The sequence below is a fragment of the Solanum verrucosum genome, unplaced genomic scaffold, assembly GCF_900185275.1.
Source record: "Solanum verrucosum unplaced genomic scaffold, falcon-dt-bn FXZP01000279.1, whole genome shotgun sequence".
NCBI classification, from domain to species: Eukaryota; Viridiplantae; Streptophyta; class Magnoliopsida; order Solanales; family Solanaceae; genus Solanum; species Solanum verrucosum.
Genome location: NW_026020289.1, coordinates 1,875,824 through 1,902,669, shown reverse-complemented (window position 1 = coordinate 1,902,669; position 26,846 = coordinate 1,875,824). Strand labels below are relative to the sequence as shown.

Genomic DNA, 26,846 nt, shown 5'->3' with positions numbered 1-26,846 from the left:
CTTTTTAGTCTGTTTCAAAATGAACGACCTCTTTCTTTTTTTGGTAATATTTTAATTTCAGTTTTTCACGTGACATATTTAAGGCCACAAAATTAAAGGGTAATTTTATACATTTGACATAACTTTAATTTAGGACCACAAAATTCAAAAGTCTTCTTTATTTTTTTAAACTTCATATCAAATCAAACTAGATCATTCTTTGTAAAACGGAGAGAGTACTCTATTATAACTCTCGTATGATGCACTCTCTCTTTCCCCCTTTCTCTCTAGGCAGTGGTAGATACAGTACAAAATGAAAATAGACAATCCACCTTAAGCCCCCTCTTAGGAGACTCCTTTTTAGGTCCCCTCACTCATCTAAATCTTCAACAAGAGACAAAACAAACACAAATCTTAAATGAAAAAAAGCTAAATCTAAAAGAAAAAACAGTTAAACAAAGACAAAACGTTCAGTTTTTGTTGTGAGTTATGGTGCAAAAGGGCATAATCGACATTCCTTATTAATCCTTTATCTCTCTTACCTGCCTTTTTTTTTTCTCTTTATGTTGTTGATTCAATCGGCACCCTGCAGTTTTCATCGGCGGCAGCAGTAACACCGGTGGTTTCTCGCTGAACCACCACCTTTCTAATGCCGGAGTAGTACTTCTTGCTTTAACGGCCTTGGCCGGACTCGCATTACCCGCCGCCGTTATCTAAGTTAAAAAAAAATTCAAAAAATAACCGGCTGAGTTTTTCAAAGCGAAAAGGAAATTACGTTATCATAGTTTTTTAACGTCAATCTCACTCATTGAAAACCCTAGAAATTTGTTGAAGAGTATAGTGATTTGTTTGTAAATGAAAGCTCTCAAACGAAGTCAGACTCCATCGTCTTCAAATTCACCTTCACCTTCTTCAAATTCACCATCGTCGTCGACGGCGACGGCGACGGCGGCGCCATCATCCTCCTGGATTCATTTAAGATCAGTTCTATTTGTCGTTGCGTCCTCCTCACCAGCTTACTGTGCTTCATCTGATCGGTGAGTCTCTCTTCTCTTCGATCTGCTTCTAAGTTATTCCTATCACTGTAGTTTCTATATTCAGCTAGCATTTCAGTTAAATTTAGTGTATTACTCTCAGATCTCGATCTTGTGCTCTTTGTTTATTATTTTTTTTGTTTTGCCTAGGCTATTTCAAAGTGTAAAAGCTGGATATTCTTCCAAATCATTTGCTCAATTCAGTGTCCTCTATATGTCTGTAGTGTTAGTTGATAGAATTATTATCTTTGTCTGTAATTTTGATTTCCGTGATTGTTGTATTTGTTTCCAATTTGGGTATCTTCTTAGCACTTTGATTTGAAACTCTTGATTTATATCAGCCAAAAGTGGCTAATTTACATCTAATCTCTATTTCAATTGTTTTAAGTTGTGATAAGGTGATGATATTTTTTATTTGATTGTTTGCTGGCTGTATTCTATATATTTTAGCTTATATATTTGACAAAAAAAATATGAAGGCTAATAGTAGCTGCTTATTTTTGGCCTCTTGCTGCTCTATTATTTTAGCTTTTCTCCTCTTTGGGTGATCCAAACAGGACCTGTACATCTTTTAAGTTCAGAAAACATAGTACTATTCGCTTCTGAGGATTGATTTAATGGAAAAAGAGTACAAACCATAGTACTATTTGTTGTTGAATTATAAAAATTCTTTTTGTGGATGCTCTCATGTTCTTCTTGCTTCTTGTAGGTTTTAGTTTCTTTTTGAGACCAGTTTTGTACTTCCAATTCTATTAAACATAGCGAGGATAATTACTTCGTACACTGATTGCCCTTATTTTCATTTCCTCTGGATGAAAAAGGCTCTTTCGGAATTGGGATGTGATGTTCTGCCTTATGAAACACTTTTTATTTCTCTGATTTGTTATTTATGGGATCTTCTTGCATTGTGTCTTTTTGCGTGAAATCTGGGATATCATTTGGTAAACGTTTAACAGAATCTGATGCTTTAGGATAAAGGCGTAAATGTTCTTATTTGTAGTCTTTACTAGCATAAATCCCAAGTACTTAAGACTACAAAGCAAACTAGTATGATCTGCCAGTTATGGCTTGTTGGGCTATGTTGTTTGAACTGCCGTTTCAGACAGAAGATTGATTATCCCCTCTCATAATGTTTCCTGCAAAATTAGTTTTATTTGGAGGTAATTGACAATGCTTGTGCTAGGATATTTGATTTAAAAGATGTATGACGTGAACGGTGGGAGGTAACAGAGAGTTGACCTATTCATAGAGTGATCCTATCATCGATACAGGATATAGGCTAACTATGTCATTCTTTATTCTATTCTAGTTCTGAAAAAAATAAAATAGACGCACATCTGCTTATTGGCTATGTAGAAGCATACTGAGAGGTTAAGTTGTCCTTATGTATAATCTCAATAAATTTATCAAATACATCATTGTTGAGCCCTTTGTTTCCTGCTACCCCTCTACTTTCAAGTTGTTCAGCCTCAGCTTCTGGATAAAACTGTTGACATGGGTTGTATCTGTAAATCTTCGTGATATTCTCAAGTTGATATTTTTCATACTCAGTTGCTCTGCTATGTTGATAAAAGCTGAATTGGGCTAATTTGCTAATCACCGGGGTACCACGACTCAAACTTTTGTCGGATAAATTTCAACACTGCATAATTTAATTTTGTAGAGCTTCCTTAATCCTTAAGCATCTTACTTTATTTTGTAATGAATCCTGATAATGTTAAATCTTTTTTTTGGGCTGGGTATCTCTTACTTCAAATAATGCACCGAGAAAATGAAAAAATAATTTGTATAAGCTTATCATCTCCAATATGTAACGATTATGGACTTGTGGTCATTTAGTTTCCTTTGGTTTGATCTGTGTTTGCACTGGTGAACAATTTTTCCCTGTCACCTTTATGCTTTTCCTTTTTATTGCTGGATTGTTGAAGTTGTGAAATTTTTAATGATGCTGAATGTTTTGTTTTATTAAATGGTAATTTGATCTGCTAATATAGTTACCTTTACCTGTAGCTGTCGTTTACTGAAATGTTTAATTATGGCTGTTTCATTTCAGAGGTCATCTCAAATCACCATGGTCTCGTAGAAAGAGAAAACATGTCCTTGCACCCCTGCGGTGGAGAAGCTTTTTTACCCCCGATGGAAAGTTTCGTAATGGAGGAGTTAAATTTCTGAAGAAAGTTCGAAGTGGAGTGAGTTCCTGCACCTTGATATTTTTTGAGAATCGCATTTTCCATGTATTCATTTATTTACATAGGGAAAAGGGTCAAAAATGCCCTTAAACTATGTGAAAGGAACAAAAATGCCCTTCGTTTATAGTTTGGCTCAAAAATGCCCTTAAACTATGTGAAAGGAACAAAAATGCCATCCCTTTATAGTTTGGCTCAAAAATGCCCTTACCGTCAATACTTTGGTCCAGAAATGCCCCTATAGTTACAAAATGGGTCAAAAATGCCCTTTTCCGAATAAATATATATTTTTTCTTTTTAAACACATCTTCGTCCTAATTAAAATATTATTGAAGAACACTATTCTTGTTTTCTTTCTTCTAAAATCACTTTAACAAATAAAAAGGTAGGAAATATTTTTTTTCTTCTTAATCTCATTTTATCAATTAAAATAGAATAACGTCATATACCATTTGGACATATAATATATGTCATATATAAGATTATAGTATATCCATCATTAATTTATATTTATATAACGATAAAAAATAAGAAATATTTTCATTTTTTATTTTTTTCTAAATTGAAGTAGGATAAACATTTGCTAATTTTTTAAAAAAACATTATTAGAAAAGAATGTGTTAAAAAAAATATTTATTTGAAAAATGAGAATTTTTTACCCATTAAATAACAATAAGGGCAATTTTGGACCAAAATATTAACGGTAAGGGCATTTTTGGACCAAACTACAAACGGATGGCATTTTTGTTCCTTTCATATAGTTTAAGGGCATTTTTGAACCAAAGTATTAACGCTAAGGGCATTTTTGAGCCAAACTATAAACGGAGGGCATTTTTGTTCCTTTCACATAGTTTAAGGGCATTTTTGACCCTTTTCCCATTTACATATTAGAACTTTTAAATGTTTGTTTGGAACTGTGAAAGGGAAGGAAAGCAAAATGAAGGGAAATGAGAAGAGGGAGTTTTAAAGAGAAAATCATTTTCTTTCCCTTGGTTAAGGTGAAAATAACACAGTTTTCTTTTGTTTGGAGTCCAAAAGAGGAACGGAGTGGTGAATTGGAGTGTAGACTGCTTTGCTTTTCAAAATTTCTGTTGATTTTCTCCTTTCCAAAGAGGAAAGAGAACCTTGTGGGACAAATTGCAGATCAGTTTTCTCTGTCGAAATCTTTTTCCTCTATTGTCAAACGCAAACCTAACAGCAGAAAACTTTACCATCTTCCTTTTCTTTCTCTTCCCTACTGTCAATGTAAAGGGTTGGTTCGTTTACTGAACTTTGTTTCTCTTATGCAGGGAGTTGATCCTAGCATCAGGGCGGAGGTTTGGCCTTTTCTCCTCGGGGTGTAAGTTTATCCTCTCGTACTAGTTACCATTATTAAGATTGAAATCCAGATTGATGACATTAAACTTTCTTCCAGTTCTGTCAATTAATACGTTTCCATAATGAGTGAGACCAGTACTGCAGTTTTTCTACTGGATCTTTTAAATGAATCCTCTTATGAACCGGTTTCTGTATATTGTAGGATCCCTGTTTCCTATTGATCTATACTATTAGGGCTCGTTTGGTGTGAGGTATAATAACAAATAGTCCCGGGATTAAATTATAGTACCGCTTATTTTGTTGTTTGGTTGGCAAGTTCGGGATAACTTATCCCGGGATTAATAATTAGTACCGGGATAAGTTATCCCTCTCCTTGGGTGGTATAGTAATCCCGGGATAACTTATCCCGGGATAAAATAGGTAAATGACAAAAATGTCTCTTTCAACCCTTTTGTTATATCACTTTTTACATTAATGAAGGGCATTTTTGTAAACAAATAAATTGTTCTTAAAATTTATTATTTTGAATACAACAAACCAAACACTCAATAAAAAATAATCCCAACACAACTTATCCCATCATAACTAATCCCAACATAACTTATCCCAACATAACTTATCCCATCATAACTCATTTTCAAACCAAACGACCCCTTAGGATTGTCTTCTACGGAAGATTATATAAAAGAAACCAAGCTCTGGTCACTAAGTCTGAAAATAAATTCATTCATTGGTGATTTAATGGGTTCTTAACTGCTTGTGTCTCTTTAGATCTATGCTGAGAAAGGACAGACTCTATATAGCTTCTGTCATTTTTTAACTTGGTGGTGTGATGGGCAGGCAATGTTTTTGTAGGGTCTCCGTTTGTCTAATTACTTTATGTGTCAGAGTTTTATACTGGTGAAGGCTTGGGTCAGGACTGATAATTATTCCTTGCGTCTGTGCAGCTATGAATTGGACAGTTCCAAAAAAGAAAGAGACACTGTAAGAAAAAAGAACAGGTAACGTCTCCAAATACATCTGCTCTACCTTGACAAAGGTGTCATACATGAAAATCTTTTTAATCTCGGCTTTTTTAGTTGACAAGTTATAATCACCTTTCTATTATTAGTAGTTCCAATTCATTTTTGGACTCCCATAGTTCATACTCCTTAATGGTGCATAAATATGTGAATGCAGAAAGGAATATGTGATGCTTCGGAGGAAATGCTGCCAACTACTGAGACACAATAGTGAAACCTTTAAAATGAAAGTGACGGGTGGAATTGGAAACAATGGAGACAGTGGAAATCTCATGGAAGGAATGGATTTTCCCGATTATGAAGATGTCAGTGCCCTGGAATCCCTCTCTAGTGGGGACCGGAGCCCATTTGTTGAGGATTCAGACAGTCACAGCAATTTAATGTTGGATGAATTTTCTAGTTCCAAACGAGCCATGGAGCCAAATGATGTCTCTGACTCTGAGTCGTCAGATTCTGATTCCTCTGCAGATCATGATGTGCATCATAGTTTCCTCTCTATAAGAAGCATGTATGATACAGCCGAAGTGCATTCCAAGGAGGACTCTTCTCCTTCAAAGACAGAAGTCCAGCCACAGCCCTGCAATGCAGAAGATTTTGCTACATGGCAACGAATAATTCGGGTTGATGCAGTTCGTGCTAATGAAGAATGGATAGCATATTCCACACCTCAGGCTGGAGTAGTATCAGATGGCCGGGCACGCTGTTCTGCGCAGGCTGTTGGACTGAAGGACTATGATCACCTCGAGCCCTCAAGGATCTTCCATGCTGCTCGGTTAGTTGCCATCCTTGAAGCCTATGCGCTTTATGACCCTGAAATTGGCTATTGCCAGGGAATGAGTGATTTGCTTTCACCAATTATTACTGTGATGACAGAGGACCATGAAGCTTTTTGGTGCTTCGTTGGTTTCATGAGGAAGGCTCGACATAACTTCAGGCTTGATGAGGTTGGAATCAGGAGGCAACTAAATATTATTTCTAAGATTATCAAACATAAGGATTCACATCTCTATAGGCACTTAGAGAAGCTTCAAGCAGAGGATTGTTTTTTTGTGTACAGGATGGTAGTAGTGCTCTTCAGGAGGGAATTAACTTTTGAGCAAACACTCTGCCTATGGGAGGTAATGTGGGCAGACCAGGTCGCTATTAGGGCTGGGATTGGGAAGTCTGCATGGAGTAGGATTAGGCAGCGTGCTCCACCAACAGATGATCTTTTGCTTTATGCAATTGCAGCATCTGTATTACAGAGGAGGAAACAAATCACTGAGAAGTATAGTAGCATGGATGAAATTTTAAGGGAGTGCAATAACATGGCTGGTCATCTTGATGTATGGAAGCTACTAGATGATGCCCATGATTTGGTGGTGACTCTCCATGACAAGATATAGACACCTTTCGTATAGTGCCTTCCAAAATTTTATACCACTTATTTATTCTCTTTGCTAAATTCAGCATTAGTGAGTCGGTGCTCTTCAAGTCTTCATGCTTTTGTGGTGAGGAAGAACTTTCTACCTGACAAGTGAAAACATTGCTGTTGCTGCTCTTTTTTGGTCAGAGATCGGGGTTATCTATTACTCGCAACTCTGCCGAGTACAGGCACTGCTATTTGCTCGATTTCAGTGTAGCCATTATTAGAAAGCCTGTGTTTCAGACTGTTCTACCATATGCTCAATATATATCTTTAAAGTTCTCATTTTTAATGCTTATAGAGTTATAGTTATAGGGTCTATTTAATACTGTAGTAGGAAAACTTATTCGAAGTGGATATCTTGTACCCATTGCCCAACTTGCTTGGGATCAAGAAGTGGGGTGTTGGGTTGGGAGTCGTGTGGGCAAGCATGAGCTAGATTAGTTATATATTTAAGTATCCGATGTTGATCATGAGCGCCTTACAATTGTGTATTTACACTGTTTGTGATACTTTTAGCAGTTGAGATGTGGAATGGTTGGTGTTTGGTTTTTGACTTTGTCTGTGCTAAGCAGAAGCATTGAATGCCTTGTACGGTTTGACATTGTTATCCTGTTAGCCTGCAACTTGGCTTGCCTCAAATCCGGTGACGGAACAATAAGAACATTACCTTTCTACAAGAGCTGTTACAGTGCCCAAGTGAAAATACCACCACGGGCAAGCTTCTTATTGTGCACAAATTGCACGAACAGTTAACTCACAATTTTACCATGTTAGTAACCCTTCACAAGTTTCCGCCAGAGTAGCTTCAGATCAGGAATTGGATGATTTTGTTTTCCAAGGAGATAGCCTAGGGGTTTAAGCCATAGAATTAAAAGCCTAGAGACTATATCTCTTAGGGCATGGGCAAAGCTCATTTTTCTAAATTCAATTTCAAACTCAGCTTTCGAGTCAATCGGTTAGCTGCAGCTGTGTTTTCTAGTACAGACGGAGGGCATCTTCAACCCTAAACTCTATTTTACTCACCAAATATAGAGTTCTCAATTTTTTCAGACAATTAACTCCAACTCAATTCTCTATTTTACTCTCTAAAATTGAATCTTTTTTTCTCTTCAATATTATATTATTATTTTATATTTCTATTTTATTTTCTTATTTCATAATATAAATTCGTTCTTTCTTTTTTTTCTTCAAAATAATCACTCTATATAATTTTCATGTAATATAAAATTATTACTTTTCAATTTCTTTATTTAATATAAAATTATATTTTATTCTAAAATTTTAAAGAACAACTACGAATAATTGAAAAAAAAATCAACAAACACAACCGCAATCACAAGCACAACAATTCTCTAGATCGTACACTATTCTTTTTTGAATATTATTAAATCTGAAAACGACCTACCGAATTACTAAATTATTGTTGTAATTTTTAAAATTATTATGTTATGTATTGTATTGTTATCTTGTAAATTATTATGTCATGTATTGTATTTTTAAATTAAATTTTTTATCTTCTCATTTAAATTTTGTGCATTCTTCATAGTGAAAATCAATAATAACATCACATTATCTCTTAAAGTGACAAAAAAATAAAATTGAAATATTGTTAATTAGGGATGAAAGTAGTATATATTAAATAATATATTTTTTAAAATGTTATATTACATTTAAAAAGAATTACGAATATTAGAAATTCAATTAATAGTCTTATATGAAAAATAATATGTTAGTTACAAATAATAAGAATAATATTAAATTAATGAAAAAGTGAAATAGAGAGATTTGGAGAACTACTATTATAGAGAGGGTGATTGGAGACCCGATTCTTTATTTTACTCTCCAAATATAGAGAATGGAGAGTAAAATAGAGTGGAGTTGGAGATGTCTGATGTAGCACAGAAACTACTCAAAATAGAGAAGGACGTCTGTCAAATATAATAGACATAAACCCAGTGAAGTCTATTGTTTACAAAGAGGTCACTACAAATGGCAACTGTGAAGCACATACAAACTGATAATCAAAGTTCAGCTACTACAGCTCCTTGATGAACTATAAACCAAGTGTCAATTGACAACTATGTAAATCAAACAGTTTAAATTAGATTGTGACAGATTTACTTCTCCTTGGTGTAGTGTCGCACAGCAAAGGCTAAGCCCAAAATCAAGAGGGGCACAAGGATTTGCAAAATTTTGATAACAAATTCTGAAGTCTTGTCTGGATTGTATGGGGCTTGTTGTGGAGGAATGTAAGCACGTTTAAGAGGAACTGTTGACTGATCAATATCTCCAATGTAATATTTATCCATCATCTCCCTAGCAGAATCACTGTGGCCGACATCTTCAAAGTCATTCGTTGCATCTTTCCCTGTCACACAATCAAATGAATTTCAGATACCAGACCAAAGAGAAATGCATTATCAAAACTCACAACCAAGATAATCTAAACTGTGTGAAATACTCGTGCATTACCTGTTGCTGAAAGCAAAACTTCATCACCACCTGGATGATCTTCCATAAATGGAGTCACATCATACACCTGGAGAGCAATTTAATATCAAGACATCAATCAATATTTGTATTACAGAAGGAGAAAAATAAGAACTTGGATCCTCAAACAGAAGTGATGGAAGAGTCTAGATAACATAGGAAGTATCCAAGAAAAAATCAGATAGTCAGGGGAAGTCGGGTTTAAACATATTTCACGGTGTAAGTAGCTTAAAGAAGAATGTCCATTGTGGAATCCTTTGAGGTACTCCACAGTTAGGCTTTCTTAATCTCCAGCAGTTACAGCTGACTGGCTGGAAATAAAGTTGAACAATTATATTAGATGTACATACTAAAGATTCTTCGTTTTAACAAATCAGATGCATATTAAATTTATGTTGTGAAGATCAATCCCTATTTGATCAAATGAGATGAAAGGATCCTTGTTTTATCAGGTTACTCTATGTTTCAAAAAAACTGAGTCAAAATTGCTGATTCGCAGTCACGAACGAGCAGGGGAAGTCAGAAATAAAATATGTTTGACTTAGTCAGCATAACATAAGTCTGATTTACCTTTCCATAAAACACACTCCTACAAGGTTTAGGTCTGTGCCACTGAGACACGAGAGATACATGACCAACAATGCTTCATGTGTCTAGAGATCTTCTTCTTTGAATCAACACAATATTAGAAAAATGTCATCTGCTTGTCTTTTACTACGAAATGCTTATACATGTTTATGTTTTTTGCTATAAAGTCTTCAATGTGACAAGCCTGTTTTCAATATATTATATATGTGATATCAGTCACAATTTCCTAAAGAGGTGAAGGAACTATTGCTAATATAAGTGGCAACTTCCTAGCATAAGGAGAAGATACAACAAATGTAATTTTTTGTTAGTAGAACCATTGTATTTTGCTTATAGTATGAAAGTCTTGTCACATTAGTCTTTCTGTAGATTGTTTAGTTTATCCTTGTTTTTGTCTATCAAAGTTAGGTCCATGTGGACCATGTGCCCCTCTGCTTTTGTAACTTTTTGGAAGTTATAGACATGGTAGGGCTCAAGCCTAACCCCCCACACTGTTACGGTGATGGCTTAAAATTTAAAGAAAAAAAGTCGCAATTTTTTGGGTAATATGATACCATAGCAACATTCATGGGCAAAATTTATTGGTGCAGACCTTAGACACAGAGAATAAAGGAAAAAGAATACTGGCTATATCCACCTCTACATTTATAAAGTTCAATTGTTTATTTCTACTATCAACCCCTGATGTTCTACACTGCTAATCAACACCTGCTCTCAGCTCCCAATGGGGAAATCCAATTTTATGTTACCAAGATAAACCTTCCAAGTAAACCCTTCGGGGTGGCCCAGTGGTTTGGGCTTGTGACTTCCATGTTGGAGGTCTCAAGTTCGAAACCCCTTGCCAGCGAAAGCAAGGGGTTTGCCTTCTGGGTTGAGCTCGTCGCACCGGGCTTGCCTAGTGCGGGTTACCTCTTCTATGTGGTTTGCGAGCTATTGCATAGGAGCGGGAGTTTTACCCTATGCGCACCCAAAGGCTAGCGACTGCGGGTTCCCCTTGTCATCAAAAAAAAAAAAAAAAGATAAACCTTCCCAGTATGAGCAACACAAAAGTTGTCTCCATCTGACCTATAAGTCACGGATTCGATCCATGGAACATGAGGTATGTTGCCTACATCACACTATTCCCGGACTGGACTCCTTGTGGACACATGATGCTTTGTGAACCGGATTGTCCTTTTTATACACTATTAACCTCTTTAACTCTTTAACACCACTAACACCAAATGGATGCAAAGTCAGAAAATAGACTAGGTAACGTTTAAGAATAGTGAACAGAACAACTAAGCTTGCACAAAGCAAACAATTCAACACCTACTTAAACAAAAACCATATCAGATCATCAAATACATCCCTAGATTACAAACAATTCGATAACTTCAATGAACATTACTTTCTACAACCCCACTTTTTCATCTCAATAAGTTGAATTAATGGCCAAAAACGAGAAGAAAAAACAAAACCAATCAAGAATAACAAGATTCAAACTCATCACGATCTTAGGAGCTCAATTGATTGTGTAGCTGAACTTTCACCTCGTTCAAATTCATTAATCATAAGAATACATCTCATAAGAAATTACTACTACTAAAAAATCTAACCTTTCCACTGATAATAAGCCAACAATCTTTGGTCTTGTTGTGCTTTGCAACCTCCTCAAATACATGAACTTTCTGATCTGACCCCATCTACTGAAAACCCAAATAAAGTTAAAAACTTTAACACATAAATAAGCAAATCAAAGAGATTCAACATAAGCTAATCAAATATAAATGGAATTTGTATACTCACACAAGAGGACTTTAGTGTCTTGGATTCTCCAAATCTATAAACAATTGTTCACCAAACAATTTTGTGTACACAAATGAATATATAGTAGTGGAGGTGTTGAAAGAGAAAAAGAAATGCCCCTGAAATTTGATGGAAATTACAATGTTATTTTCACGCCCAAGGTTTATTCGAGTCGAGTGTGCCACACGCGCATCAAATAAATTCTTTGCCGACCGGGGGTAGTTGGGAAGATTTTAGTACAAATATTTGAAAACAATGATCATCTAATGACACCGGTTTTTTTGGTTTTCTTGCCATTTTCTGTCCTTTTCATTTTTTGTTTTGTTTGCATTCGATGAAATCTTGATTAAATTTGAATTTATGTGGAAAAGTTATATATATATATATTTATTTTTTTGTTTTAATTTGAAGTCTGATATCTACATTGAAATCTGACAAAATTAGAATTCACATAAAAAACTTCTATATTTTTTATCCTTCTTTTTAATTTTTGTTCTATTCGATGTCTATTATTCATATTGAAGTTCGACTAAATCTGAATTCACATCGAAAAATTCTAAATTCTTCTACTTCCTCTAAATTTGTGCTTTTTTTTAAAAAAAAAATATTAATTTAATACTCAAAATTTATTGATTAGGTTTAGGGTGTTTACTAGGGGTAGGGTATATGTTGGAAAAAAGGTGGAAAATTATTTTCTAATTACAGGAAGAAAATAAAAGAGAGAAATACCTATTGGTAGATATATTATTAGTATTTCAAAAAGAACAAGAATTATTTTTATTTAATTTAGTCAAGAGAATTAATAATATAATTACTAGAGTCTAAATTTATAAGATAGCATTCAATATTCATGTGCTAATTGCTATTATTATTTTTCATATCTAATGGACAAACATATTTTCACTTGATTTGGTAGAGAGAATTTTTCTTAATTGGCAATTACTTTTAATGAGATTTTTATGACCTTTTATTACACGTTCAAAACTTGAGTTGATAAAGTAATTTTTTCTTAATTGGCAACTGGTTTTCAATGATCTTTATGACTTTTATTTAGGGTGTCAAAAATGAGTAGCTAATTCGCCTAATCTGTCCAAAATTCTAAGGGTTGAGTTCAAGTTAATTTGAATTGAGTTCAATCTCAATTCATTCAAGTCTTAATTCATTTTAAGAAAATTTTCAATTGAGTTCAATTAAATCTTCAATTTCAACCCGTTTTAAGATTCTTTATTTGTATTGAAGTAATGTATGTGCCTGTATTGAAGATATGAATTACAATCTCCTTTATATCTTTTAGGACTTATATATCCATTTGTAACTTCTTCTTTTTAAAATTTTCATGAGTTGAAATTCAAAATTGTGAATATAAAACCTAAACAATAATATATTAAAATTATTGAGATTGAGCGGGTCAAGATCCAATCCGTTTTAATCCCATTTGAGTCTAACCTATTTGAGGAGGAATTGACACAAAGGTACAATACACACATAGTATTGGCACTAAGTAGCCAAAAAATAATTAGCAACCGAAAGGCCTCAATTAATTGGCACTACTTAGCCACTAATAAAAGATCCGCCTCTTTTTAAGGAAATAATCTTTTTTCTCAAACAACATTAATTAATTAATCAATTGAAAAGAATGCTGCTACATTTACAAAATAAAAATATTTTTATCCCTTTATTAACGTGTATTGAATAGTCACATATTTTTTCCATAAAAAAATTGTTTTGTTCGTATTTCTCTCTCTTACAATACAACACACAATTGACATCACTTTGTTAATCTCATTGAAATATAAAAGAAAAAGGGTAGATAATAACCTGAAACATATTCACATGTATACACTATTAATTTGAAATATGTACAATTCTGATATGTATACATCATTAAATTATATCTGTACAATTCTGATATGTATACATCATTAAATTATATTTGTATAATCTGATATGTATACATCTTTAAGTTGTATTTGTGTAGTTCTAATATATATACATCATTACTTTGTTTTTTGTACAGTTCTGAAATGTATACACTTCTGGTATGTATACACTACTAAATTGTAGTTTATATAGTTCAGATATGTATACACTCATGTATGTATACACCATTAAATTGTAATTTGAAATGTATACACTTTTAATATATATATAGTCGGTCAAATTAAAAGCTAATATGTATACACATCTTATATGAATGTCTCAAATAATTCATTGAAATGGGGTATACATTTTCTTTCCCTTTCTTCTTCGTGGTACTTCCACTTTTTTATCTGAATTTTGAAATACGTAGAGAAAGAGGAAATTAAGAAATAGAAGATAAAATTTAGGAGAGAAGAAAAGGGAAACTATCGTAAGAAAGAATTTTACAAAGAAAAAAAAAGAGACAAAAAAGAGAGAACTTTGCTTTAAAATCGTTGACAAATAATAAGAAGAGAGAAGATAGGAACAATAAAATAATAAAATTTTTAGTTTCAAAATATATGTGATAGATTAAATATAGTCAAGAACAAAGAAAAAAAAATGATTTAGCATATCATCATACACAGGTTGAATGTAGATGAGAAGGAGAAAATTTAGGCAAAAAAAAGAGTATATGCATGTATGAAAAAATCGTTGTTTAAAATAAGACGAGAGATGAAGAAAGGATAACAAATCATTTTTACTTTTTCAATCAATAAAGGAATGAAAGAAAAAAACGTTTCTTGAAAAGGGTTAGAAAAAAATCACTGAATAAAATAAGTTTTCAAAGGAAAAAAAAATGAGTAAAAGAGAACATGGCAAATAGATGGCAAATAGATTTTAAGAATTCTTTTTTTTGCTAAAATATTATTAATGGGCTATTTATTGCCAATTTTAACTAGACTATTACATGCCATGTTGTGCCATTTTTTCCTATTTGAGCCCAAAGTAAACTTAGACGGGTCAGGACCCAACCCAAATTCAATTTCAACTCATTTTAATATCCTAGGAGAGAGTAACTCAATTTCTTGAAATTGAATAGCGAGAGAGTTGTAATTTCTTTAAAATACACAAGCAACTTGTGAGTTCAAAATATTTAGATTTTTCAGTATTATTGTATATGAACTAGATTTTATAAAAATGTATATGAATTATACTATTTAGCATGTACGAAAAACTTATATGTACCGAAATGTTATTTAGTGTTTACTATACATACTCGTGATACAAAGTTGAGATTAAAAATAGATATTTGAATTAGAATTATATATAAAGATAATTTTATCTATATATTCATACACATACAAAATTGACATTGTATATGATTCATCTAAATTAAAACATGGGTTTGCTGCATAGTTATACCATATTTAGTTTATCATACACATATATCTAGCGCGTTCAGATACATGTATCTCAGTTACATTCGAAGCATGTACATGTAATTATGTTTACTTAAAAATAAAATGTAATTGAAACCTAAATTTTAAGAGTATATCACTTGTCTAACGGCTTACCATTTTTGAATTATATCTTTTATTAAAAGATAATTTTCAATAACGTATCTTGTCAAAATTTCAATATAATTATATGGATTAAATTTTATAAAAATGTATATTAAATATACTTTTTAGCGTATATCTAGAACATATATGTTGTATATATCTATTGAGTATTTACTCTTCGTTAAAAAATGTATCTGGATTAGATTATATATATAAGATAAATTGATTTACAAATACAAAATTAACATTATATCAGATTCATCTAAACTATGATATGAGCTTATTACATGATTATTGTGTATAATATTAAATTAAATGTATCTGAACAATTTTATATAGTATGTATCAGACTCATAAAGTGTATACGTATCATATATTAGGGTGTATTAGATACATATAAAAAAGGGATAATGGTTTGAAAAATATCTCAATTTTGGTCGGATTTACTGTTGCGATACTAAACTTTCATAATGACATATCACCTCCGTAGACTATTTAATACCGTATTTTAAACATATATATTTACCCACGTGGACATAAAAAATAATGCAAAATTATAAATAGTAATGTGTCCACGTGGGCACATATATACCTTTAAAATACACTATTAAATAGTTCAGGGGTTAAAAAATACGGTATTAAATAGTCTAGGGAGGTAATAGGTCCTTATGAAAGTTTAGTATTGCAACAACAAATCCCACCAAAGTTGGGATATTTTTCAGACCATTATTCCATAAAAAAATTGATCAAATACGAATAGATACATATTGGATACATTACTGATTCGTGAAGTATGTATCTATTATGATGTATAATAATAACAAGTATAAATTATAGGAACCACATATTATAAGTACTAAATAACATTCTATCCCTTCTAGTTTTCTATTTACCAAAAATCCCTTAAAAATGATGTTTGCGGGATACATAGCGTTGTGCACGGGATACATTAGGTTTGATACATTCTACATAGCGGGATACATAGTGTTGTGCATGTGATACATTAGGTTTGATGCATTCTACATAGCGGGATACGTAGCGTTGTGCACGGGATACATGCGGGATACATAGCGTTGTGCACGGGATACATAGCGTTTGATACATTCCACATAGCCGGATACATGCGGAATACATAGGTAAATAAGGGATTTTTGAAATTTTTGAAATAAGTAGGGATAAATGAATATTAAGGTAAGTAAAGGAGTGTAGTTAAGTAATTTGTCCTAATAACAATGTCATAATTAGCACTTTTATGAGCACTGACAACAACAATAAAAAAATATACCCAACAATAGAGTGTATATACACACAATCCAAATCAAAAGGTCTCTTTTAGGTAAACTTCTTGCTGGTGTGTTGTACCTCTATTAACAATTATATTGATTAAAGATTTGTTAGCCATCAAAGTAGTTTATCAAAATCCTAAATCAATGAACTTTTGAGAAAAAAATTTGGTATGACTATTAAAAATTAGAAGAAATTAAATATTAATTACTATAGAAAAATCAGATACAAGACTTAAATAATGGATAAAATTAATCACGAACCTCAAAATTGTATTGCTTTATTTTCATTCAAATATTGGTGAGTAATTGAAGAAGTACACGGAGGGGAAGAAGGAGAAGAAAACTATTTTGAAGGAGTGATGTATATCAATAGATCTTACTCCAACTTTGATACAAAAATCAAATAGTGAAATATTATGTAATTATTTAAAAGTACATATTAGATTAGTATATAAGGTATGAATGTTTGCGTAATTATTATGTAGATTTGTCTTATTCTTTTTTGTATAAAGTACAAATACTTATATATTTTGGGGCTAATTATATTCTATCCCGGAAGTTTTTCAATTACAAAAATTTCAACTTTTTGTTGCTTTCGGATAGCTAGCTGAAACATTGCAGATGATACACTACTTAATGTGAGGAATGTATCCGGGAGGGGATAATGATATATCTGAGAGAGAATGCATGTTCCCAAGAGGGGATAAAGATGTATCCGATAGAGGATGGGGATGTATCGGAGAAGAAATTTTTCGTAATTTTTTTAAATCTTAGAGAATTTTAGATATTTTAGTTGTGTATTCATGTAAATTTTTTTTTAAAAAGACCATTAGGAATAGTGGTGTACATTGGTCGGTTCATTTCAGTTTTATGTATTATCGATTTTTAAATACACTAAACTGATAACCAAATTAAAACTTATAAGATATTTATTATCGGTTTTTGGTTATTGATTTTGGTCCTTAACGGTTCGATTTTCGATTTAACCAATAAGAAATTGCTTTTAAAATAAATATATGACTTCTTCAACAATTTGACACGATAAGACAATAATGTAACTTTACAAATGCTCATAAAATAGAAATAATAATAACTAACATCAAAATAACTATATAAGTATAACACAAAGAGAAACTAAGAGGATTATGATTTTTAATTTAGGTTTTGACGTTTTGTATAATGTGAAGTTGTGAACTCAAAGTCAAATTGAAGGCTAAAGGAAAAAGTGAGTAACTAGTTATGTATTGAGATTAATATTCATATTTTTGTACGGATAAAATAATAAACTACTATAGTCTTAATGAATTATCGATTTATCTAATAATCTAATATTAAAAAATAAAAACTGAATCGATAACCTCATAATTTATTTTTATAAAATTATTAAAGTACCGTTAACTCAATAACAGTAAATTAATACTAACACCTTTTCAATTCGATTTTTGCACACTTAATTAGGACATGTGAGAGCCCAATGAGTGGATTGTGTGATTGTGGCCCAAAAAGAACACCGCCGAGAGGTTGATCGTCGTTGAAGGGTATTTACGTAAATTACCCTCTTCACCGATAAACAGTCTGAATCGTCAAAAGTTTTCTTGATAATCAAGACGAGTCTCTCTATTATATAGTGTAAAAAATTGACACCCAAAACGCCTTTCTTCATCCAAACTGAAAAAGAAATCTTCTGAAGAAATCTTGTAGGATGAAAAGTGGTTCATCAGAGACCAAGTTGTTACAAGAATTGATTCTTTATGCCGCAAGCGCAGCTCTTAGTTGTCTCGTCTTGTTTGTGGGGCTCCGGCAGCTTGACCCGAATCGAGAGGCATCCAAGAAGGCTCTTGAACACAAGAAGGAAATTGCGAAGCGATTGGGTCGACCCCTCATTCAAACCAATCCCTATGAGGTCTGTTTTTCCCCCTTTCTTCTAATTCTTGACGGTACCAGCTTATAGGGCTAATTCCGCATTTAAATTTGATGGGTTCATTTCAATTTATGGGTTCTTATAGCTAAACACATTACATTAGTGAAATTGTGGTTTCAAAATTTAATAATTTTTTGAAATGTTAGTAATCTTTCACATATACCCATCGAGTATATGGGAATATACTAATCTTCTTCGAGATAAAATAGCTTAGGTAGGGCATGCAAGAATGTGGCCTAGTGGTCAATGAAGTGTTTGAGAGCCATAAGGTGTTAGATTCAAATCCCAACCGAGACAAAAACACTACGTGATTCTTCCCATCTTTCCTAACCTTGGTGGCTGGTGGGAGGTGACAAGTATTCTGTGGAATTAGTCGAGGTGCATGAAAGCTAGCTCGGACACCACAAGTGATAGAAAAAAGAGCTTAGGTAGGTGAGATGATAAAAATGCTGCATCTAATTGCTAGTTGAATATGAGTTAGCTTGCTTTCCTAATGTTAGCTGGAAGTTTGATTTTGGATATTTCAGCTCCTTGAAGTTATTGTTTTGGGGCTTGATTAATATCGGGGTTTAATTTTATTTTTTAAATAAGTGGTTTTTTGGTTTGAGCTTGTGTTGAAAGGAACGTCTTTTCCGCATGCATGCGCTTATTTGTCTGTCAGATGAAGTTATGAGCAATGGCATACCAAGTTACCAACCCTTGCAGACGAAAGTTGTGCGGTGCTTTCAGTCTTCTAATCTTGATTAATTTGGCAAAGATTAAGATTTAGATGCTCGCTTGTTATCAATTAATAATAGTATTTATGTCGTGTAGTCCTTCGTTACACTGGCGAGACAACTCTTTTGTACAAGTAATATTGATGGTGTTGGCTGTATTGGAGAGAGTAACATAGCTTTCAGAACTTGTGCCCTTATACTTCTTGTGAAATTGTGGTATTTGTGAGTCTGACTCAATTTTCTGAAAATTTGGTTTAAATGATATTTAGAGCATCGGACAGTGCACATTATATTTACTTCTGTTGATTAAGATCATTTTCCAATTAATTTGTCAGAGCATCCTGCCCTCCTGCTCTGACTTAGTACCTAGCGGTATGAAAAACCTGTGATATCTGAAAATTTAAATTTAATAAGACAAATCAGTTTATGTTTTAAGGAGTATATTTAAATTCAAGTAGAATATTTCTTTCTTGGCTTGAATAATTTCAAGAATCAGACTTTGTAGAATCTTCTATTTAGTAAAAAATGATCATTTTTATATTGAATTCAATCATTCTCATATTGAGATGGGATAACTTATTTCTCTTTTTTCCTTTGTGTCAACAGGATGTGATAGCCTGTGATGTAGTGAACCCTGATCATATAGATGTGGAATTTAATTCCATTGGTGGGTTAGAATCCATTAAGCAAGCATTATGTGAATTAGTAATTCTTCCCATGCGAAGACCTGAGCTATTTTCTCATGGAAAGTTACTTGGCCCGCAAAAAGGAGTCTTGCTTTATGGACCACCTGGGACTGGAAAGACCATGCTTGCCAAAGCAATTGCTAAAGAGTCGGGTGCTGTTTTTATTAATGTGAGAATATCAAATTTGATGAGCAAATGGTTCGGTGATGCACAAAAATTAGGTGAGTGTAGATTTTGCCTTCAGTCTTGCAAGGCTCATTTCTCAGCAATATTCTATTCTCGGATGTGTTGTTTGACTTGCTGAAAGCTATGTTGTTCGGACTCTTCAAAAATGTCAGCGGGTGCTTGTCGGATTCTCCAAAAGTAGTGTAATTTTGGAGAATCCGACCTAGGTGCGGCATCAAAAGTAAAGAGTCAGCACAGTTTAGGCTGAAAGTCACATGACTGCATTGTATTTTCTGAATCTTGTTTCAGTGTTTGTTATTGAAGCTCCACAAGCATTATTCTGTCCAAAAGATCATTAGTACTGTGTCATGTAAATCTATCTCACAGGGAAGTTGCTTGTTTGCTGGTCCTTTCTACATTCACCATTCATCTGCATAGTGACATTCTGCATGACCTCAACATGAGAGATGATCTCTTTCAAGATTTTGTGATCGATGGGAGTTCTTTTTCTATGAACACGCTATATGAACTAGTGAAGTTGGACTAGTAAATAAACAGGAGAGCCTACTTTGCTAGTACTTTCTAGGAAACACTTTCAAGATAATGTTGTCTAAAACTCTAAGTGCCTGATTGGATTATCTTATTTTTAGGTGCTTTTGACTTTTAAGCACATTGTTAGTTTTGAAGGTGTATGGAAAAAGGTTAAAAAGCACTTTTAAGCACTCACTTTTAGGCCAAAAAGTTTACAAATAAGTCAAAAGCCAAAACTAGGGTATCCTCTACTTATGAGTTTTAGCTTTTGACTTAATAAGTTTCCTTTTATAAACCCATCCAAACAGGCACTAAATCACCGATAGTGGCTTGATATTTTTGAGGGATAAACATAAACATCAAATCAAGACTTTTTTCTGCAAATTTTTGGATAGGTTGTGATTCTTGGCTTGCTCTATTCAATTCCTGAAATTGCCTGCTATTTGATTTATATGTCAAATGGATCTGGAAATTCGAAAAATAGAAGGCTGTCAGACGCTCAAGACTAATTTGAGACTCATTATGGTTTAGCATTGATATTATCCTACTCTGGAACATTTCAAGCTTTTAAAAATGTCTCTAATGTAGCTTTTTTCTTAGCTCATTAAATTGCTTTATTGCAGGCAGAATGTAATTAGCTTGTGCACATGTTTATATATTCTTTGAATTTTAGTTTCACTCTCTTGCAGCTCTTTTTACTTTTTAGCAAGACTACGAGCTTTGGGCATCAGTAAGGTTATCCTTATATAGTATGATGCCTGTTTAAATGGCTTATTTTGAGTGCGAAGAATGGTAAACCACATCGCGGAGGATTTTCGGGAGTAGATAATAGGATATGATGACTTGAAATTTAAGATATATAGGTATGAATAGTACCTTGTATATTAGGATATAGTTGTACTCTTATCTAGCTTGCTTATCAAAAAGTAGTACTCTTATCCTGGCTTCACATTTAATTTTGATTTTGAAGATTAAATTGGCTTCTCTTTACCATCTAATGAAGCATGCGCTTTCGTACTTCCTTGCTTCATATGTTTTGTTGCTGGAATTAGTTTATACTGTAAGTTCTATGTTCTCTATCAAGCCATCGGCATACATATCGAGTGATAACTCATTCACAGTCATCAACTTATTGCTCCATATAATTTTATTCCTCACAGAAATATCAAATCCTCACAACAGGGAGACCTTCGTCTTAAGACCAAAAATGATGTAAGAAAAGTGGCACCCAAGTGTGCGGCCTAGTGAAGTCCTAGTGGAGGCAAAAAAAAATGTTAGGTGATATTTTTTCATCTGCCTAATCCCTAGAGAATTACCCGGTGTCATTGAACAGAAGGCCCAAACACCATTGTCATCCAAAAAGAAGTAAGGTAAGGAAGTGAAGCATTCATCACCATGGATTCTTTGGCTGATTTGAGGCTTGATTTTGGGTGGAAAGGTAGAGAGTGGAGTTAGACCTGATGCCATTGATTCTGGTGGAGGGGAAGGGCTGTAGGTAAGAGAACTGCTTTTGTTGAAGAAGCAATAATAAATAAGCTCTTGCTCACCAAATCCCTCTCGACATGTGAAAGCTAAAATCAGTCTACAAAGCCAAATACAACAGTGCCATATACAAATCTGGATGTACACCCAATGGATTATTGGATCCATATTAATACACTTCGACCAGATGAAGAAGACTGTCACTTACTGAAATAAAGGGGAGTAAATGATGCAGGCTAAACATATGATTTTAGGTGGCATTGTCCATGGAGAACCCATGGAAACTAATGGGCTTTCATTTGTCTTAATAGAAAAATGGATCTCGAGGAAGGAGAAGCTGCGACCTTTGTTATGCTACAGAACTAGGATGCCTAGAAAATTCGTCTCAAATTCCTCATGAACAACCCTAAGTTGAGGTTATGTAAAGCCTTAAATCCATAAGTATTATATCATAATTCTAGTTATACGCTGAGGATTCCCTTTAACTTATTCTCTGTATGATATCTCATGTGGATGATTTGTACATCCTTCATGTCTTGTAATGTCTTAAAAGTCCTTTAGTTCTATATAGTGTTTCATCATGGTGTTATACTTAACTAATTGATGATCTTCTGAAAATTGCAGTTGCTGCCGTATTTAGTTTGGCACATAAACTCCAGCCAGCAATTATATTTATTGACGAAGTTGATAGCTTTTTGGGTCAGCGCAAGGCCACCGATCATGAAGCATTAACAAACATGAAAACTGAATTCATGGCTTTATGGGATGGTTTTACCACAGATCGTAAGTACACCGCTGAATCAGTTGAATACTTTACCAATAGTTTTCTCCCACCTAGCGGAAGAAATACACACATACATATGTATATATATAATATGTGTGTATGTGTGTGTGTGTGTGTATGCACTGTATATGTATATGCTGTAGAGAGGAATTGATTGGTGAACTTTATATCACTTTCTACTCCTCAATCCTAAGTTGGTTTTGGCATATAAATCCTCACTATCCATTTCTTTATTTTGAGGAGCCATCATAATTTGAGATGGTCCATCTTTTATCTAAGTTAATGTGGTCTAGCTACTGTGTTCTGTCGGCTTTAATCATTGTCAAATGCCTGATGTAGAGAATGCACGAGTGATGGTTCTTGCTGCAACTAATCGCCCATCTGAGCTTGATGAAGCAATCCTTCGACGTCTTCCTCAGGCCTTTGAGATTGGGTTCCCCGACCGCAAAGAGAGAGCAGAGATTCTGAAGGTGATTCTGAGGGGAGAGAGGGTGGAAGATAACATCGACTATGACCGCATTGCTAGTTTATGTGATGGTTACACTGGTTCAGATCTTTTTGAGCTCTGTAAAAAAGCTGCCTACTTCCCTATCCGTGACCTTCTTAATGATGAGAAAAGTGGAAAGCCTTCCGCGGTTAGTATTGTGTTATTTAATTTTTGTTGAAATGTTAAGTTGAATTTGTATTGGCTTAGAAATGTAATTAACCTATGGCTTATCTTATCCATTGATACTTGTGGCTTAGGGTTCCCAAAAAAAATAGAAAAATGAAGGGAAAAAGAAGATAAAGATTGCTTTGAAATATAAATTTATCTTTTGGGGGGTTATGAGGAACCTTGGCTGATCAACTTGAACTGCTCTAGGTTTGAGCAGGTCTGTACACCGCTGACATAGAGGGAGGCATTGATACCTAGAAAAAGAACCTCTTATAGATGCCTCCCTCCTTAGTGGTTCATTAAAAATAGTTTTTCCATATCTGGCCTTATCATTTTCTTTTTGTTTTACTGCAACCTTGTTTTTGTTTATGTACCCAGTGACCAGTGTAATCCTAAAAGTGGGGTCTGGAGAGGAGAGGGTAGAGTGTATCTTGGGAGTTAGGGGGACTCTTTCCGCTAGACCCTCGGGTTAAGGAAAAGCATATCAAAGCAAATACTATGGAAAGCATGACAAAGTATTCTTGAAAAATAGGAACAATACTACAACAAAATCGTGCAATAATCGAAGTACAGGAGATAGTAGAATGTAACAGAAATCGGAGGACAAAAAAATTGCAGGAGAAATACTACGACCACTTGTAAGGAAGGATAAGCAAGACAACACTCTACTACCTACTAACCTTCTAACCTCAATCTGTGTTCTCCACAACCTCCTATCTAAAGTCATGTCCTTGGTAAGCTGCAATGCTCTACCAGCTAATTAACCTTCTACCCTACCTTTTACCTCAACTCTGATTCTTTTTATTTTTTATTTCGTTTAACCTCAACTCTGATTTTAATGTGTCCTTGAAGAAAAAGAAACACGTTATCAAAAAAGCAAAGAATCCTTTCATTTTTGTTTTGTTACCTTTTACCCCAAAAAAGAAGCAAGTTTGCAACTGCTACTGTGATATAGTTAGTGCTTGACTCTGGATTAGTGGACTTGTATTCTTGAACTTGATGAATTGTAGCACCTATTGGTGATGTTGATTTCTGTATTGAGAAGATTTGCCAGGAAAAATTCACAGTCAGTGTATTTGCACGGGATTGTTGGGAATTTTTTATTTTTTCAATTTTATCTTCACAAGATTGTCATGGGACGAAGCTCTTCGGATGAATACATTTTTATTTTTCTTCTAGCAGGAGCCAAGGCCATTATCAGAATTAGATTTGGAGAAAGTTATAGCTACGTCAAAAAAGACACAGGTTGCTGCAAATGAATACAACTCCTTACGTTCACAACTTGTTGGATTGTCAAGGCAAACAGATACAGATGATTATCCAGTCCAAGCTGCTATCAGCGAGCTCTCTAAGCTTGTGGTTTCTCAAATTTTGAATCTCCAGGCAGAGAACCAAGATTCTTAACTGCCACTAGCAATTGCCATACAGTATTATGGACTGTAAGATTTTGATAGTATCTTGGTTATGCCGGGTGCCAGTATGCTTTCTTTTCAAGCACCGTGCTGTTATCTACCTTGTTAAATTTACAACACTAGTAGTCATTTTATCATTGCTTGATGTTCACTGCAAAGGGTGAACTGTTGTATGCTCATCTAATGTGTCACAAGTAACCGAGCTATACATAGGCGGTTAATCTTATTTTTCACTTCATTTTGGTGGTGCCAGGGACTTGCATGCATATGTGGGGGATTGAACGGTTCTTTACGTCTCTGCTGTGTCCTGGAGAATGTCGTATTCAGGTTTTCTGCTATTGTATTATACAGGGTATTGATTGACAGATTTTAGTGTTGCTAGGTGAAGTGAATGTTCAAGCTACAATGTACAATATATTAGGCTACCTAATATAGTCAGGTCTTGCATCCTCTATTAAATGAATGATGTTGTAGCTCTAGAGTCTATCCATGGAATACAACGTTGGGCTTTTGATTTTGATTTAAAATTCAGAAAACAGATAATGAGTTTCTAATGAAGAAAAAAACCAAGTTTCATTGACATTCTAAGTTCATTGTCTCCTCTCCATCCATCCAACATCCCAATCCCCACTCCTCGACCATCCCAACCCCCACCATCCTTGAACCCCAATTCCCTAACCCATCCCGCTCATATAGTGGTTTGCTAGTTACCATCGGTCAAGTATTACTTATTCCACGAACAAGCTAGAGTTCAAATTTGCTAGAGCCTAGAGCTCTAATTCAAATTTTCTCATTTCTCCCCTTATGAGGAATCACAGAACTACGAGCAACTATTCTTCCTCTCAAAAGTGTATTTATATATGCTTTGCATAAATAGTCGAGAGAGAAAAAGGACCATTTACTACCTAACTCTCTAATTTTAACTAGGAAAAAGGGTTTGATATAACCCTTAACTTTGTTATCTGGAGTTAATATACCTCTTGTTATTAAAGTAACTCATATATTCCGTTATTGTTACACAAAATGATTCACATATACCATTTTCCTCTAACATAAATGATTTTATTTTTTTTCTTTTGAAAAAAATATAATCCATGTGGAGTATATTTGATCCTCCTCACATGTATTTTTTATTTTTTTTTGACTTTTTTGTTTCAACAATTAATTTGAATTTATTATTTTGATGGCCCAATTTATTTATGTTTCACTAAATTTATTATAGATGCCCATTTTTTATATTATTTTTACAAATACAACTAAATTACAATATGGCAAATAATTAGTTTTAAATTTTTTCTTTATACTAAAGAATGAAAGAAAAAAAAAACAAGAAACTCGAATAATGATAATCAAAAAAGTCAAAAAATAATTTTTGTATGAAAAATATTAAATATACCTTGAACTTTGCTAGAAGGATCATATATATACCCTTATATGAATTTTTTTTTAAGTTTAAAGTAAAAAAATAAATTTAAAACTAATTTTTTCACTTCCATTAGATGAAGGGTATATGTGAGTTCCTTTTGTTACGATAATGATATATGTGATCCATTTGTATAACGATAAGGATATATATGAACCATTTTCATAACAAGAGGTATATCGGCTCTAAATGAGAAAATTGAAGGATATATCAGACCTTTTTTCCTTTTAACTATTTTTAAAAAAAGAAGAAGATTATAGTCAGTTAACTAAGTTTAAAAAATGCCTATTTTGGCCTAACCACAAAAAGAAGACAGTTCCCCTGTCTCATTCTTCATCTGGCACTTTTTGGGGGAATGGATAGAAATATGATCCAACTTCCAAGCATATACATGTAAAACTTTTAGAATTTAGAGGTGTTTTTAATTTGCTAAAGTTGACCAATCTTTCCTGATGTCAGACTCTATACCAGATTTCAGCCTACTTTTAGTGGAAGTAGCTCATGTTGAA

General features: G+C 33.6%; 4 protein-coding genes across 7 annotated transcripts in view; 3 read left to right on the top strand and 1 right to left on the bottom strand.

Moving 5' to 3' along the window:
* LOC125834427 (ethylene-responsive transcription factor SHINE 3-like) overlaps positions 1-26,846 on the top strand; it is a 388,745-nt gene that overhangs the window by 61,435 nt on the left and 300,464 nt on the right. The window lies entirely within an intron of this gene.
* LOC125834414 (rab GTPase-activating protein 22-like) lies at positions 534-7,228 on the top strand. The gene is made up of 5 exons (XM_049513557.1): positions 534-1,016; positions 3,067-3,202; positions 4,489-4,538; positions 5,464-5,517; positions 5,696-7,228. The coding sequence occupies exons 1-5, from the start codon at positions 835-837 to the stop codon at positions 6,921-6,923; spliced, it is 1,650 nt and encodes a 549-aa protein (XP_049369514.1). The 5' UTR covers positions 534-834; the 3' UTR covers positions 6,924-7,228.
* LOC125834428 (cytochrome b5-like) lies at positions 8,915-11,818 on the bottom strand. The gene is made up of 3 exons (XM_049513580.1): positions 11,623-11,818; positions 9,419-9,485; positions 8,915-9,314 (listed from the first exon to the last, which is right to left on the bottom strand). Exons 1-3 carry the CDS (start codon positions 11,707-11,709, stop codon positions 9,064-9,066), a joined length of 405 nt encoding a protein of 134 aa, XP_049369537.1. The 5' UTR covers positions 11,710-11,818; the 3' UTR covers positions 8,915-9,063.
* LOC125834419 (uncharacterized) lies at positions 18,162-25,400 on the top strand. 4 transcript variants are annotated; one of them, XM_049513567.1, is made up of 6 exons: positions 18,162-18,465; positions 19,806-20,106; positions 22,688-22,846; positions 23,187-23,482; positions 24,685-24,941; positions 25,168-25,400. In XM_049513567.1, the coding sequence occupies exons 1-5, from the start codon at positions 18,265-18,267 to the stop codon at positions 24,904-24,906; spliced, it is 1,179 nt and encodes a 392-aa protein (XP_049369524.1). In that variant the 5' UTR covers positions 18,162-18,264; the 3' UTR covers positions 24,907-24,941; positions 25,168-25,400. The 4 variants fall into 4 exon arrangements, with proteins under 4 accessions (XP_049369524.1, XP_049369521.1, XP_049369522.1 ...); XM_049513564.1 differs by having other exon boundaries at positions 24,682-24,941; XM_049513565.1 differs by having other exon boundaries at positions 24,685-25,400.